Source organism: Aegilops tauschii, chromosome 5 (assembly GCF_002575655.3).
Source record: "Aegilops tauschii subsp. strangulata cultivar AL8/78 chromosome 5, Aet v6.0, whole genome shotgun sequence".
Taxonomy (NCBI): domain Eukaryota; kingdom Viridiplantae; phylum Streptophyta; class Magnoliopsida; order Poales; family Poaceae; genus Aegilops; species Aegilops tauschii.
Genome location: NC_053039.3, coordinates 520,507,526 through 520,520,579, shown reverse-complemented (window position 1 = coordinate 520,520,579; position 13,054 = coordinate 520,507,526). Strand labels below are relative to the sequence as shown.

Genomic DNA, 13,054 nt, shown 5'->3' with positions numbered 1-13,054 from the left:
CAGAAAACAAAAGAGTTGCTAGAGGGACATCCAGTTAAATTTTACGAACAAATTCATCTTGAGAAGCACATATTCTACTTGCTGCGAGATGCTTTGTGTGAGAGAGGCTTACTGAAGGATACAAAGTGAATGACAGTGGACGAACAACTACTCATGTTTCTATTTTTTTTAAATAATACATTTTTTTAAATTACAGAAATAATACGCAGAAAAAAGTATTTACAAAAATATTACACCGTCGGCCCACTGCAGGCCGACTGAGCCCAGTCGGCCCACAGCAGGCCGATCGGCTAGCAGGAGGCCGACTGCATGCCGGGCTGGCACGCGGCGGCCTGTGGTTGGTCGGGCCACGTCGCGAGGGGGAGGCAGTGGCCTGTCGGCGTGGTGCGCCCCTGTCGGCCTGCCGCCCGCCGATCGGCCACCTGGTGGCCGACAGGGTGCTGCCGACCTGACGCGCGCTGGCCGGCCCGCCCTTATCCTCTCCTTCCTCTCCTTCCTCCATTATTCTTCTCCCGTGCCCGCCCTTATCCTCTCATTCCTCTCCTACCCACCTGGTGGCTCATTTCTTCTGTGTTCTTCCTCCTCCTCTCTCTACAGAAAAATGGCACACATTTGTACACCTAAATGAGCTACATTTTTGCGATTTTGGCACCGTGAATGGGTTCAACTCATTTAGGGCAGCCAAAAGAGGTGTCGATCTACTGACGGGGTAGCTCGTGGTGGTCGTGGTGAGCATTTTGGTGGAGGTGGTGGTGGTGAAGTTGGGGCAGTGTGGTGGTGGTGAAGTTGGGGCAGTGAGGTGGAGGTGAAGCTGTTGTTCGTCGTTCTTCGTTGGAGCCGGAGCAGCGGCAGTTTTTCGTTCGTCCTCGTTCGTCGTTCATCGTTCGTCGTTCGTCGTTCTTCGTTCTTCGTTCTTCGTTCGCACGCACGCTTCAAGGGTATATTTCAGCCCACATTTTATTTTTCATAGGTGCTCCGGTAGTATACGTAAATATTGTTATTTGCCGCGGTAGTATACGTAAATATTTGTGTGCGATTATTGTTATTTGGCCCGGTAGTATACAGAAATATTGTTATTTGCCCCGGTAGTATACGTAAATATTATTCGTTCGCACGCACGCTTCGTTCGATGTGAAATTAAATTTGTGTGCGATTATTGTTATTTGCCCCGGTAGTATACGTAAATATTTGTAGTTGCTACGGCAAATATTCGTAATATAGTTGTAGGTGTGTGAATTGTAGTAGTTGTTAGTGGGGATAATAAGTTGTTGCTTAATACTTGACACGTACACAGGTGCGGGATAAGAAGTTGGAAACATGAATAAAAAGTTGGAAAGAAGAGACAAGTTTTTTTTAAAGAGTTGGGGTCGGCATGTGCATAGCATGTCAGTGTGATGGAAATTTAACAAGCAAACAAAAAATGGGAAAAGTAGAACTACATGTTAAAAAACGTTTCAGTCCGTACCCGATGCCAATATGAAGCGGATTACCCGCTAACCCACACTGTTATTTTTTAAACGGCCACGCTGTAGTTTAACAAAAAAACTTCGGATAAAAACTTCTTTGCAAGGAAGAATTTTACATGATCGTAGAAATAAGACGCATGCCTTTTTCTAAATTATTCTTAACATAGATTAAAATAAAAAATACATCAACATGGGCCATATAATTCAAATAAACTAAATTATCATATTTGACGGTTATATTATTATTATTATTTGAGGCCTATTTATTATTAGTAAACATGGGCCTATTTATTATATTATTATTAAAAGAAGAGTGAAGCAACTCATCATAATCGTCCACATAGATTAAATTATATTGATCATGAAATTTACTATGGTCCTGGTAATATATATATATAGACATGTCTAATACTTGTATTTCTATGTTGAAAAAAATAGGTGAGTCGAGATGTCCGATGTAGTGAAGTTGAGATTTTACTATGGTCCTGGTACTGTCCAAACAAATGAGTTGGGAGCAGATCTGAGTGAATTTACTCACATAGAGGTGGCAATCAGCGCACCACAAACATGGTCTGTTAGTCAGTTGAAAGAATGGATTGCGGCAAGTTTAGGTCTTGATACTGAAACACACACCGTCGGTGTTCATGCATTGTGGACACGGTCAAGTTCAAAAATTTACTTTTATTTGAGGCCAATAGAGGGAGACTCCGATTGGGTGCGGTGGTTACAAGGTTGTGAACGAAGGGGATGCAATCCTGTTGCTTTAGTGCTTCCCGTCGTGAAGGAGGTCACTGCACATGAAGGGGAGGGTGGCTACGAAGGACAGAGCAGTCATGTAGGAGGAGGAAATGCTTATGGTTACGAACAAGGACAGAGCAGTCAGGTAGAAGGAGGAAATGCTTATGGTTATGAACCAGGGCAGAGTAGTCAGGTAGAAGGAGGAAATGCCGATGGTGATTACAATGGTGAGGTGGACGCTGACGAGGTAGATGGGCACATGCAGAACCAGATGGAAGAAGAAGACACCGATGTTGAAAGGGGTCATGCCGATGATTCTGACGAGTCAGATGAAGAAGAAAATGCAGAGGAGGTCCCGAATCTTGCATGGTGGAATCATGACTTATCATCTGCAATGACCGTGAATAATGGACATGATTCAGCCTAGCAATATCACCAGAACAATATTGCGATGGGTGCTATGTATCCGAACAAGCAAGCCCTGAAGGATGCAAAAATTAATTGGGCAATGTCCACGCAAAGGGTTTTCAAAGCTGAGGTGTCCAGTCAGAAATTCCTCACAATGGTATGCAAGAACGCAGATTGTCCCGCAAGGGTGCACGGCTTTCTCCCTAAGTATGGCACAAGTTGGGTGATAAGTGACTTAGTTAATCACACTTGTCTTATTCCCTGCATCCCTCAAGATCATGCCAACCTTTCATCCACGCTTATTGCTCGACTGTTTTACGATGAGATAGTGCAAGGCAAAGCTATGGAAGTGAAGGCAGTGCAGACAAAAGTGTTCGCCAGGTTGAAGTACAGAATTTCTTATGGCAAGGCTTGGAGGGCTAAGCATGCAGCGCTTGAGAGGAGATTTGGTTCTTATTTTATGCATATGACTCTGTTGTCCACCTCCTCCACACCCTGCAGCAGCGGAATCCAGGCACCTATATCGATATCCAAGACATGTTCATGCCAGAGTTCCCAACTGTGAGGGTTTTGCATCGTCTCTTCTTCTCTTTCGGTGTATGCATCGAAGCTTTCAGGCATTGCCGACCGGTGATATGTGTTGACGGTACTTTTCTCATAGGCAAGTACAAGGGTCAGATCCTGACAGCCATAGGTCAAGACGGCCAAAATCAAGTCGTCCCACTGGCATTTGCTTTTGTGGAGAGTGAGAACATTGAAAGTTGGACATGGTTCTTCAGGCAGTTGAAAATATCAGTTGTTAAGGTGAAGCCCAATGTGTGCATCCTTCATGACAGGCATGCAGGTATACTCAGTGCGATAAGGACACTGACAAACCCAGGCCCTGAGGAACAAGTTCCATGGCAGTATTTGCAGAGCCGTTGGTGCATGCGCCATCTCGGGGCTAATTTCTTCTCGCAGTTTAGAAATAAGAACCTGATGAATCTGTTCAAAAAACTCTGCAAGCAGAACCAGTTATGGAAGTACAATTTGATACGCGACGGACTTAATGTGTGCACGCAGAGACACGTGAGGGACAGGAAAGCTGCAAGAGATGCAGCGGTGAGGGCACATGTTGAAGCAGTAGCTGCACAGTTGGCAACAGGAACAGCGGCCGTGGAGGAGGAGGTTGTTGGGCTATGTGACCTGCCAGGCTTTGACCCACCTGGTACTAGGAGAAGGCTCGGGAGGTCGATTAAAACCTTCGAGCAGTGGATAGAGCATGAGCCTCTGCAGAGGTGGTCTTTGCTACATGACACACATGGAGCAAGGTACGGTGTCATGACAACGAACCTCGCGGAAACATACAACTTTGTCCTTAGAGGAAACCGGGCATTGCCACTTACAGCCATCGTTGAGGGTATTTTCTATGGCACCGTCAAGTATTTCAGAGACAGACGTCAAATAGCAGAGCAGCATATCTTGAACAACCCAAACACACGGTACTGTGAAAGAGCCACGAAGTACATGGACAACAAGATGCAAAAAGCTAGGTCACACACTGTAGTCGCCATCGGTAATCAAGAAAGCAGGTTTGAGGTCCGCTTAGCCAACAACAAATTCGGATGTGCAAATGAGTTGAGGACGCATGAGGTGAAAATTGGCAATGAAGCCTGGCCAACGTGTGAGTGCACATGCAATAAACCGAAATTGCTTCACCTACCTTGCTCACATGTACTTGCTGCTTGCGGGCAGCTTGGAATGGACGCAATATCATTTGTGTCTCCATATTTTCTGAAAGAGGCTGTCCTCAATACCTGGACAGGTGAGCTGATGGGTTTTCGATCAATGGGTAATTTCAACAGCGTCAACCCCGCCGAAAGGCGTTACATTCCAAACCCAGAGCATATGCGTACAAGTAGAGGCAGACGGCAGTGTCAGCGCATCCGAAATGATATGGATGAATCTGAAGCAGGAGGTCCGACTAGGCAATGCATTCTATGCAATGAATTTGGCCATAGGGACACTAATTGTCCCACTTTCGTCACTGGGCGTGGACGACGCAACCGGGGAAGAAGAGGAGGTAGAGGTAGTAGAGGAGTAAGGGCGAGAGGAAGAAGCTAAGCTAGCACTAGTTTGTTCTGAATTTATATTAAGTGTGCTGTGGCACTATGTTCTGCATTTGTATTAAGTGTGGCACTATGTTCTGAATTTGTATTAAGTGTGGCACTATGTTCTGAATTTTTATTAAGTGTGGCACTATGTTCTAAATTTTTATTAAGTGTGGCACTATGTTCTGAATTTGTAATAAGTGTGACAGTATGTTCTGAATTTTTATTAAGTGTGGCACTATGTTATGAATTTTTATTAAGTGTGGCACTTTGTTCTGAATTTTTATTAAGTGTGACACTATGTTCTGAATTTTGTATGTGCAGGAATGTCGGGATTGTGGTTGCTGAATGGGGACATTGATAGGGGTCATCGTGCTGCGATATGGTATGAGCGCAAGCTTGAGCCTCTGGTCACTCGCACTCCTAAGGAAAACTGGAAGATACACTCAGGATGGCTTCAGCGGTACGTGCTTTATTAATTTGCACACTGACATGCATATTAATGGTTGAAATGGGAGACACTAACTGAAAAGTTCTCTGATGAAGGTTGAAATGGGCCGGCCTTTTACCTTTCGCGCGTCTGGTTGAGTCTATCCCGGGTGAGAAACGCGTCGCCATCGATGGGTCTTTGCTGAGCTGCTTAGTGGACCGTTGGGGGCCAGAGACCCACACATTTCACTTCAGATGGGGAGAGATGGCTCCTACTCTGGAGGATGTGTCACTTTTGCTCGGACTACCGTTGGTAGGTCATGCTGTAGGACCGTTGGACGCACCGGCTGGTTGGGAGCGAGCTCTTACAGAACGTTTTCACGGTGTTTTTTCGGATGCTCCCGATCCGGTATGGGAGCATCACGGACCTAAGTATGAGTGGTTGCTAAATTTCCGGGTAATTTCCCCTACCTATTCTCTTCAAGTTATCGCGCATAAAGTTTTACAAAAAATAATTGCGGCTTACTAAAACTTTCTCTTCGCTTAATGCAGATCCAGAACTTCCGGGCGCCGTTGACTGCGGAACAGATCACTCGGAGCCTCGAGGCCTACTTACTGTGGCTTTTCGGCAAGGTGATGTTCACGGAGAACCATGTCACCACTATTAGCGCCCTCTACATCCCTATGGCACTCGAGATAGCGAGCGCTCAGACGGCGGATCAGATCAGACAGAGGAGTTGGGGTTCAGCGGTGTTAGCGGCTACATACCGAGGTATGTGCAACGGTTGCCAGCTTACATCGAGAAAGCCAGCCCTTCTTGGATGCCCTCTATTCCTACAGCTGTGGTCGTGGGAGAGGTTCTCTATAGGGCGACCAGATGTACGTGTTCATGAGCCTATAGACGCCATGTTTGATGTTGACGGCATCAACATGCCTACTTCGGTCTGTGTTGGACTCGTCGCAAGGTATGCACCGTGTTGTAGTTTAATGCAACTTTTTCTGCACAAGAGATCAATCGATGCTAGAGGCTACTAACTTTTATTCTCTGCAGAGACGCTTTGCTAGTGATCAGACCAGGAAGGCATACACAGCATTGAACGAGCAGTTCGATGCGTACACCGGGGTCATCTGGCAACCCTACACGGAAGCAGCCATACAAGCGAGATACCCTGCTGGTATGTCTGTGCTATGCACAAGGGACCGAGATTACTGGATGACAAAATCGAAGATCATCTTCGATGTCTTCGTTGAGGAGATGGCACAACAGAGGGTTATGAGGCAATTTGGTCTTCTGCAGTTGGAGCTACCTCCCCCTATAGAGAACCCGGTGCCAGCACACATCCACAGATATTAACCAGTTTTTCAATGTTGCATTTTCTTTCATAGTACTCCATTCGAAGCTTTAGGTAATTGTTGAACACACACCACAATTTTAGGTCGACAAGGAAGGGCATGAACAGGACAACTGCTGACTGGCTAGTTAGACTAGAGCCGTATGTTATAGAATGGGAGACAGCAAACACAAATCTATGGCACGAGAATCACAATTTCGATCTCGATGAATTCAATCTCTATTTGCGGCGCTACATGACCGGAACACGGTTACGCATTGTTGAGTACTCCCACCCAGAGGAGTTACCGGATCCTACTCCGTCGGATATGTGCCCGAGCTATGATACTTCGGGCTCTAGGCAGTACGCGGTAAGATATTTTTTCTTTACGTAATGTTGTCACATACTTTGACGTGCAAGAGACAGACATTATTAATCATCATGGAAATTTGCAGGCTACCTTGACACGCGAACTGTACGACGACGTGACCACCTTTGGACGATCACTATCATCTGGACCTCTTCTTCATCATCGTCCAGTGGTACAGCCCTTCTTAGAAAGAATTCAGAATAAGATACGGACTGTGTACGAGGCTATCACGTGCACCCGGAGAACCGATGTTGTTCAGCACGAGCAGGAGCAGCCGCGTCACTCCATGCACCGACATCAACCACGTCCACGCCTAGCACAGCAGCCGACAACCAGGCCACCCCGTCCTGACCAACCTGGCAGTTCTACGTGGCACCCGCAGCACTATGGTCCCACGTCGAGCTTCGTGTTTTCTCCACAGCCACAGCAACACGGTCCCTCGTCGAGCTTCGTGTTTTCTCCACAGCCACAGCAGCACGGTCCCTCGTCTAGTTTCGTGTTTCAGCCAGAGCAGACGTCACACCCAGCAGGTATGTGTCTTCATATTTATTGTTTTCAATATTAATTGACGCGACCTCATTCTTCATGATGAAACGTTCCATCGCGTAGGGGCCTATGGATATCAGGCGTCTATGTCGGCATCACATGATACGTGGGGGAGTGATCAACATCCCGAGGACAACATACAGGCTCAGATGTCGCAGCACACCCAGTGGATGAACATGTTTTCGACTCCTCCACCAGGCCCCACACAGGATACACAGCATGACTAGGGAGAGTCTGAGATTCCTCCTCGTCACATTAGGGCACCCGACAGGTTGGGATGGTCCCCGATTCCAGATCTGCCTCCCCACCAGGCCAGACGTCGTCACTGACGCTTCTATGTATCAGTAGAGACATTACCATCTATTTCTGTGTAAGACTTATGTCTATTCTATGTATGAGACAAATGACTATGTACTTATGTACGAGACATATGCCTACTCTATTTTAGTACTCTGTTATCGGAACTACAAGATCATATGTAGATAGAACATAATATTCATACAATGAGACATTGCAAACAATTAGATAGAACTACATCTAAATTAAATGGTACGTAACTGAACTCACAACATACAGCATAAAAACTACATGAAGTCATCATCGTCATATGTTCGCGCCAACTTTTTCCCGCCATATGTTCGCGCCAACTTTTTCCCGCCACCCGTTTCCATCCTCCCATTTCCCGCCCCGTTTCCCGCCACCCGTTTCCCGCGAACCGTTTCCCTCCTCCCATTTCCCGCCAACCCTTTCTCGCCATAGCGCAGTCGTTCTTTCCCGCCATTTTCTCCTCTCTACCTATAAAACCCCCTTCAGACGGAGCTGGATAAGCATTGCAGTGTGCGGGTGGTGAAGTTGGGGCACTGTGGTGGAGGTGAAGCTGTTGTTCGTCGTTCTTCGTTGGAGCCGGAGCACCGGCAGTTTGGTGGCCGCCGTTCGTCGTTCATCCTTCGCACGCATGCTTCAAGGGTATATTTCAGCCCACATTTTATTTTTCGTAGGTGCTCCGGTAGTATTTGTTAATATATTTAGATGTCAACTAATTAGTTGTGTAAAAATGTGTAGTTGCTCCGGTAATAATCCGTCCTATATGTGGATGTCAAGTATTTAGGAGTGTCAGTATATGTAGGAGTCCAGAAAAAAGGTCCGTAATATAGGCAGTCCAGTCAAATATATTAATCTGTCAATATTTGTAGTTGTTACGGCAAATATTCGTAATATAATTGTAGGTGGGTGAATTGTATTAGTTGCTCCGTTAATATTCTGTAATATATAGCTTCGTAATATATAGACATGTCTAATATTTGTTAGTGGGGATATTAAGGGGTAGGGTAGGTACTCAATGCGATTTGTGTGTTGCAGATGGCTGAGGGTACTCAGTGGGTGCTTAGCCCTATTGTTCATGTCCAAGGCTTGTCTCCAAGTGTTGTGCAAGTTAGTGAAGTGGACCTCACTTTTGATTGGTTGAAGACTAAATTCATGTTGAAGCAAGGGTTGAAGGAAGACGATTTTGTGTACTACGTCAGCAGGAAGCATTCAGATGGCCCTGGGGAAAGAAAATTGATTGACATAACTGATGATGGCAAGATTCAAGAAATGCTGAGCGAATGGGAATGGAAAAGGGTTGTTCAGTTGCATTGCTACAGGAAACCGAGTTATATGTGATGAATTTGTTATTCGAGATCCGCCTCCCCGGCAGGCCAGACGTCGTCATTGCAGCTCCTATGTATCAGTAGAGACATTACCATCTATTTATGTGTGAGACTTATGTCTATTCTATGTATGAGACAAATGACTATGTACTTATGTACGAGACATATGCCTACTCTACAAGATCATATTTAGATAGAACATAATATTCATACAACGAGACATTACAAACAACTAGATAGAACTACATCTAAATTAAATGGCACGTAACTGAACTCACAACATACAGCATAAAAACTACATGAAGTCATCATCGTCATCCTCGATCGATGCAGAACTCTTGCCCTTCGACGATGAAGAACTCTTGCCCTTCGACGATGCAGAAACCTTGCCCTTCGATGATGAAGAACTCTTGCCCTTCGACGATGCAGAAACCTTGCCCTTCGATGATGAAGAACACTTGCCCTTCGACGATGCAGAACCCGGAAGCGGCGGCATGAACATATCATCTTCGTCCTCGCTCTCCTCAGTCCATAAACATGGATTATTTGCTGCAATCCTTCTGAAAGTTTCACTCTTCGGCACCACTACCTTCTTCCACCTGTCATGCAACCTAAGAAGTTCTTTACGTACCTCCTCATAGGTCCTTTCAGGCCACCCAGACCTACGTAATTGGTGAGCCAACTCATTCATTATGGTGTCACTACCGGTGAGTTCGTCCCATGGAACTATCCTATTATCCATCCTGAAATCGGTAGCTAGCCTCAGAAGGGTCCTGCTCATCCCAGGGTGAAAACTACGATCGAAAGGATAATGGGACATCTCAACTACACTACACTGCAATGCTTATCCAGCTCCGTCTGAAGGGGGTTTTATAGGTAGAGACGAGAAAATGGCGGGAAAGAACGACTGCGGTATGGCGGGAAAGGTTGGCGGGAAATGGGAGGAGGGAAACGGGTGGCGGGAAACGGGTGGCGGGAAATTGGTTGGCGGGAAATGGTGGCGGGAAATGGGTGGCGGGAAAGGGTTGGCGGGAAATGGGTGGCGGGAAATGGGTGGCGGGAAAAGCGCAGTTTGGAAATGTCGATAACTTTCAAAACAAATGTTCATCACAATGGAAAAAGGTTCCCGCCTTTCAAAAAATGCATGCAATTTTTTTGGGAAAATATGAAAAGAAATGGTTCGTGCCACTAAATGAATGTACGTCACCTTTGCTGGAAATATTCTCGTGTTTCCAAAAAATATCCATGACATTGCAAAAAATGGTACTCCCTTCATCCCATAATATAAGATGATATTACAATCAATATACTCACATATCACGTGGGTTAACAAATGTTTAGATGGATCATGACATTTTAAGAAAATATTCGCGTGTTTCTAAAAAAAGTTTGTGAAAATTTCAGAAAAGCATTTTAAAAAATGTTGTGTGGTTTAAAAAAATGGTATTTCCATTAAAAATGTATTTGAAGAAATGTTACCATGTATTCATAACGTGTTAAAATATATACTTTTAAAAAATATCATCATGTATTATTAAAAATAGGCATGCACCAGTCGGCCCACAGCAGGCCAACTGAGCATAGTCGGCCCACTGTAGGCCTATCGGTGTACTGCAGGCCGACTGGACCCTGTCGGCCAACTGCAGGCCGACTGGGCTTGATCTGGTGGCCGACGGCCCAATCGGCCAGCAGCAAACTGATGGGCCACCAGTCGGCCTGCTGTGGGCTGACTGGGCTCAGTCGGCCTGCAGTAGGCCGACGGTGTATTATTTTTGAAAATTCTTTTTTTTTGCGTATTATTTCTGTAATTTAAAAAAAGTATTATTTAAAAAAATTAGCCATATCATTGGTCACAATGTTAGGAACCGTGTCATCCAAGATAGATATCAGCATTCTGGTGAACCAATCAGCCGACACTTCAACATTGTTTTAGATGCCATAAATGGGTTGCGTGATGTTTGCATAACAGATCCAAGGAATGAAATCCCAGCAAAAATATTGGGTGATGCAAGGTTCTACCCATATTTCAAGGTATTTTCCTATCGCAAACACATGTTACTTTTAAATATGATTAAATACTATGTCATGGAAAATTTAAACTTCATTGTTTGACTAACAAAAATCCCAACAGAACTGCCTAGGAGCAATTGATGGGACACACATTGAGGCAAAAATCAAGCTAGATAAGCAAACTCCTTATAGAAATAGGCATGGTTACCCCTCTCAAAATGTAATGGCAGTAGTGTCATTTGACATGACATTCTCATATGTCGCTGCTGGATGGGAAGGTTCTGCGTCAGATCAAGCAGTTCTAAGATGGGCTGTTACTAGTGGGGGGTTTGTTGTTCCTGAAGGTAAAAGTTCAAACATATGAACTATATATTGATTAATCTTATTACATAAAGATTCTGACCGTGCTATCAAACCTTAAGTGCAGGTAAATTTTATCTTGTTGATTCTGGATATGCAAATACTCCAAAATTTATTGCCCCGTACCGTGGAGATCATTATCATATTGCTTCTTTTCGTGGAAGTAATCGACGATATACTAGTGAGAAAGATATGTTCAATCATCTGCACGCACAACTACGAAATGTTGTTGAGCGAACTTTTGGTGTTCTAAAAGCTCGCTTTCCAATTTTAAGTAGGAAAGGAGGAATTCCTTATCCATATAAAACACAAGTCAAAATTGTTATGGCTTGCTGTATTATCCACAACTTCATCCGGAAGGTTAATCATCATGATGAGTTGTTCGAGCTTTATGAGCATGGGGAAGCACAACAACATGTTGACCATGGTGATCAGCAAGTTAGAGGGCAAGCAAGAGAAGATGAACGAGCTGCTGGTGAGAGAGTTCATGCAGGCATTGCTCGACAGTTGTGGAGTAAACATCAACAGCGTTCCGCTCAACAACCAGAAGATGATTGAGCATTACAATATTATTTTTTAAATTTTATTTATAGATTCATTACAGTAATAATTGTTACAATTTTTCATCAATTTATAGGTTCCAAAACTTCCCGTTCTGTATTACAAGATGATAGTAATGCCAAATTATTTTATGTACAACTGTGTGCAATAAATTTGTCATTCGATAAGAAAAATGGCCATTGCAGACTAGAGAATGAAGTTGAAGAACTAAAACTGATATATTTGTGAAAAGAGCCAATGCAGATGAAGGTTATGCATTCAGCAACAAAAAATAAGCACATTCAAGAGATTACGAGAAAACCTTCACATGTGGCATGAGGAATCTGTATGGACCAGCAACCATCATTATCCTCTGCATTGTCAACTTGCCACTCCTTTGTCTCTATGAGCAAAGGCTGTGTCAAACCACTCTCCAAATTATCACTTCGTCCCTATTATGGGAAAGAATTAAATCAACGACTTTACCATGTAGCTAATTGTTAAGCCCTGTAAACTATGAAGTTTTTTTCCTCTTGGCAGGTAGAATGGCATTTCTTATTAACACAAGTAGAATCATCATATGAATTGTTCAAGCTCCCAGCTCAAATAATTCGACCTTGAAATGCAAACAAAGATGAAATGTTTACCTGCTCCGCCGAATCATCGTCCTCACGCTTGACCTCCAGCCCCGACATGGCCGCTATCAGGGTGGCCGGCGTCGAGCACTCTTTTGAGATCTGAACTTCCATGTACGGACACTGCTGGACGGCCAGCATCAAGGGGTGGCGTACATCTAGGATGAGCTCGAGAAGAACCTCTCCCCGAGCAAAGCCTGTGCAGGGCCGATGTGGGAGGTCGCCCAGGGGCGGCGGACCTACGGGATGAGCTCGAGGAGCAGATCTCGCCGAGCAGAGCCAGTACGGGGATGACCAGAGTCGGCCTAGGCTGTAGGAGATATGCCCTAGAGGCAATAATAAATGTTATTGATTATCTCCCTGTTCATAATTATGTTTATGTTCCATGCTATAACTGATGTGGTTCCCGAGCCCGTATATCCATAAAGGCTCTGGGGAGAACCCATATGCACGTGTGGAATAATAAACGGTAAAATGTATTC

General features: G+C 44.7%; 1 protein-coding gene across 2 annotated transcripts; it reads left to right on the top strand.

The window, feature by feature from the left end:
- The first annotated feature begins 1,883 nt into the window (after positions 1 to 1,883).
- Positions 1,884 to 6,090, top strand: LOC141022176 (uncharacterized). 2 transcript variants are annotated; one of them, XM_073498340.1, is made up of 3 exons: positions 1,884 to 5,165; positions 5,249 to 5,588; positions 5,684 to 6,090. In XM_073498340.1, exon 1 carries the CDS (start codon positions 3,150 to 3,152, stop codon positions 4,713 to 4,715), a length of 1,566 nt encoding a protein of 521 aa, XP_073354441.1. In that variant the 5' UTR covers positions 1,884 to 3,149; the 3' UTR covers positions 4,716 to 5,165; positions 5,249 to 5,588; positions 5,684 to 6,090. The 2 variants fall into 2 exon arrangements, with proteins under 2 accessions (XP_073354441.1, XP_073354440.1); XM_073498339.1 differs by having other exon boundaries at positions 1,884 to 5,588.
- The last annotated feature ends 6,964 nt before the right edge of the window (positions 6,091 to 13,054 follow it).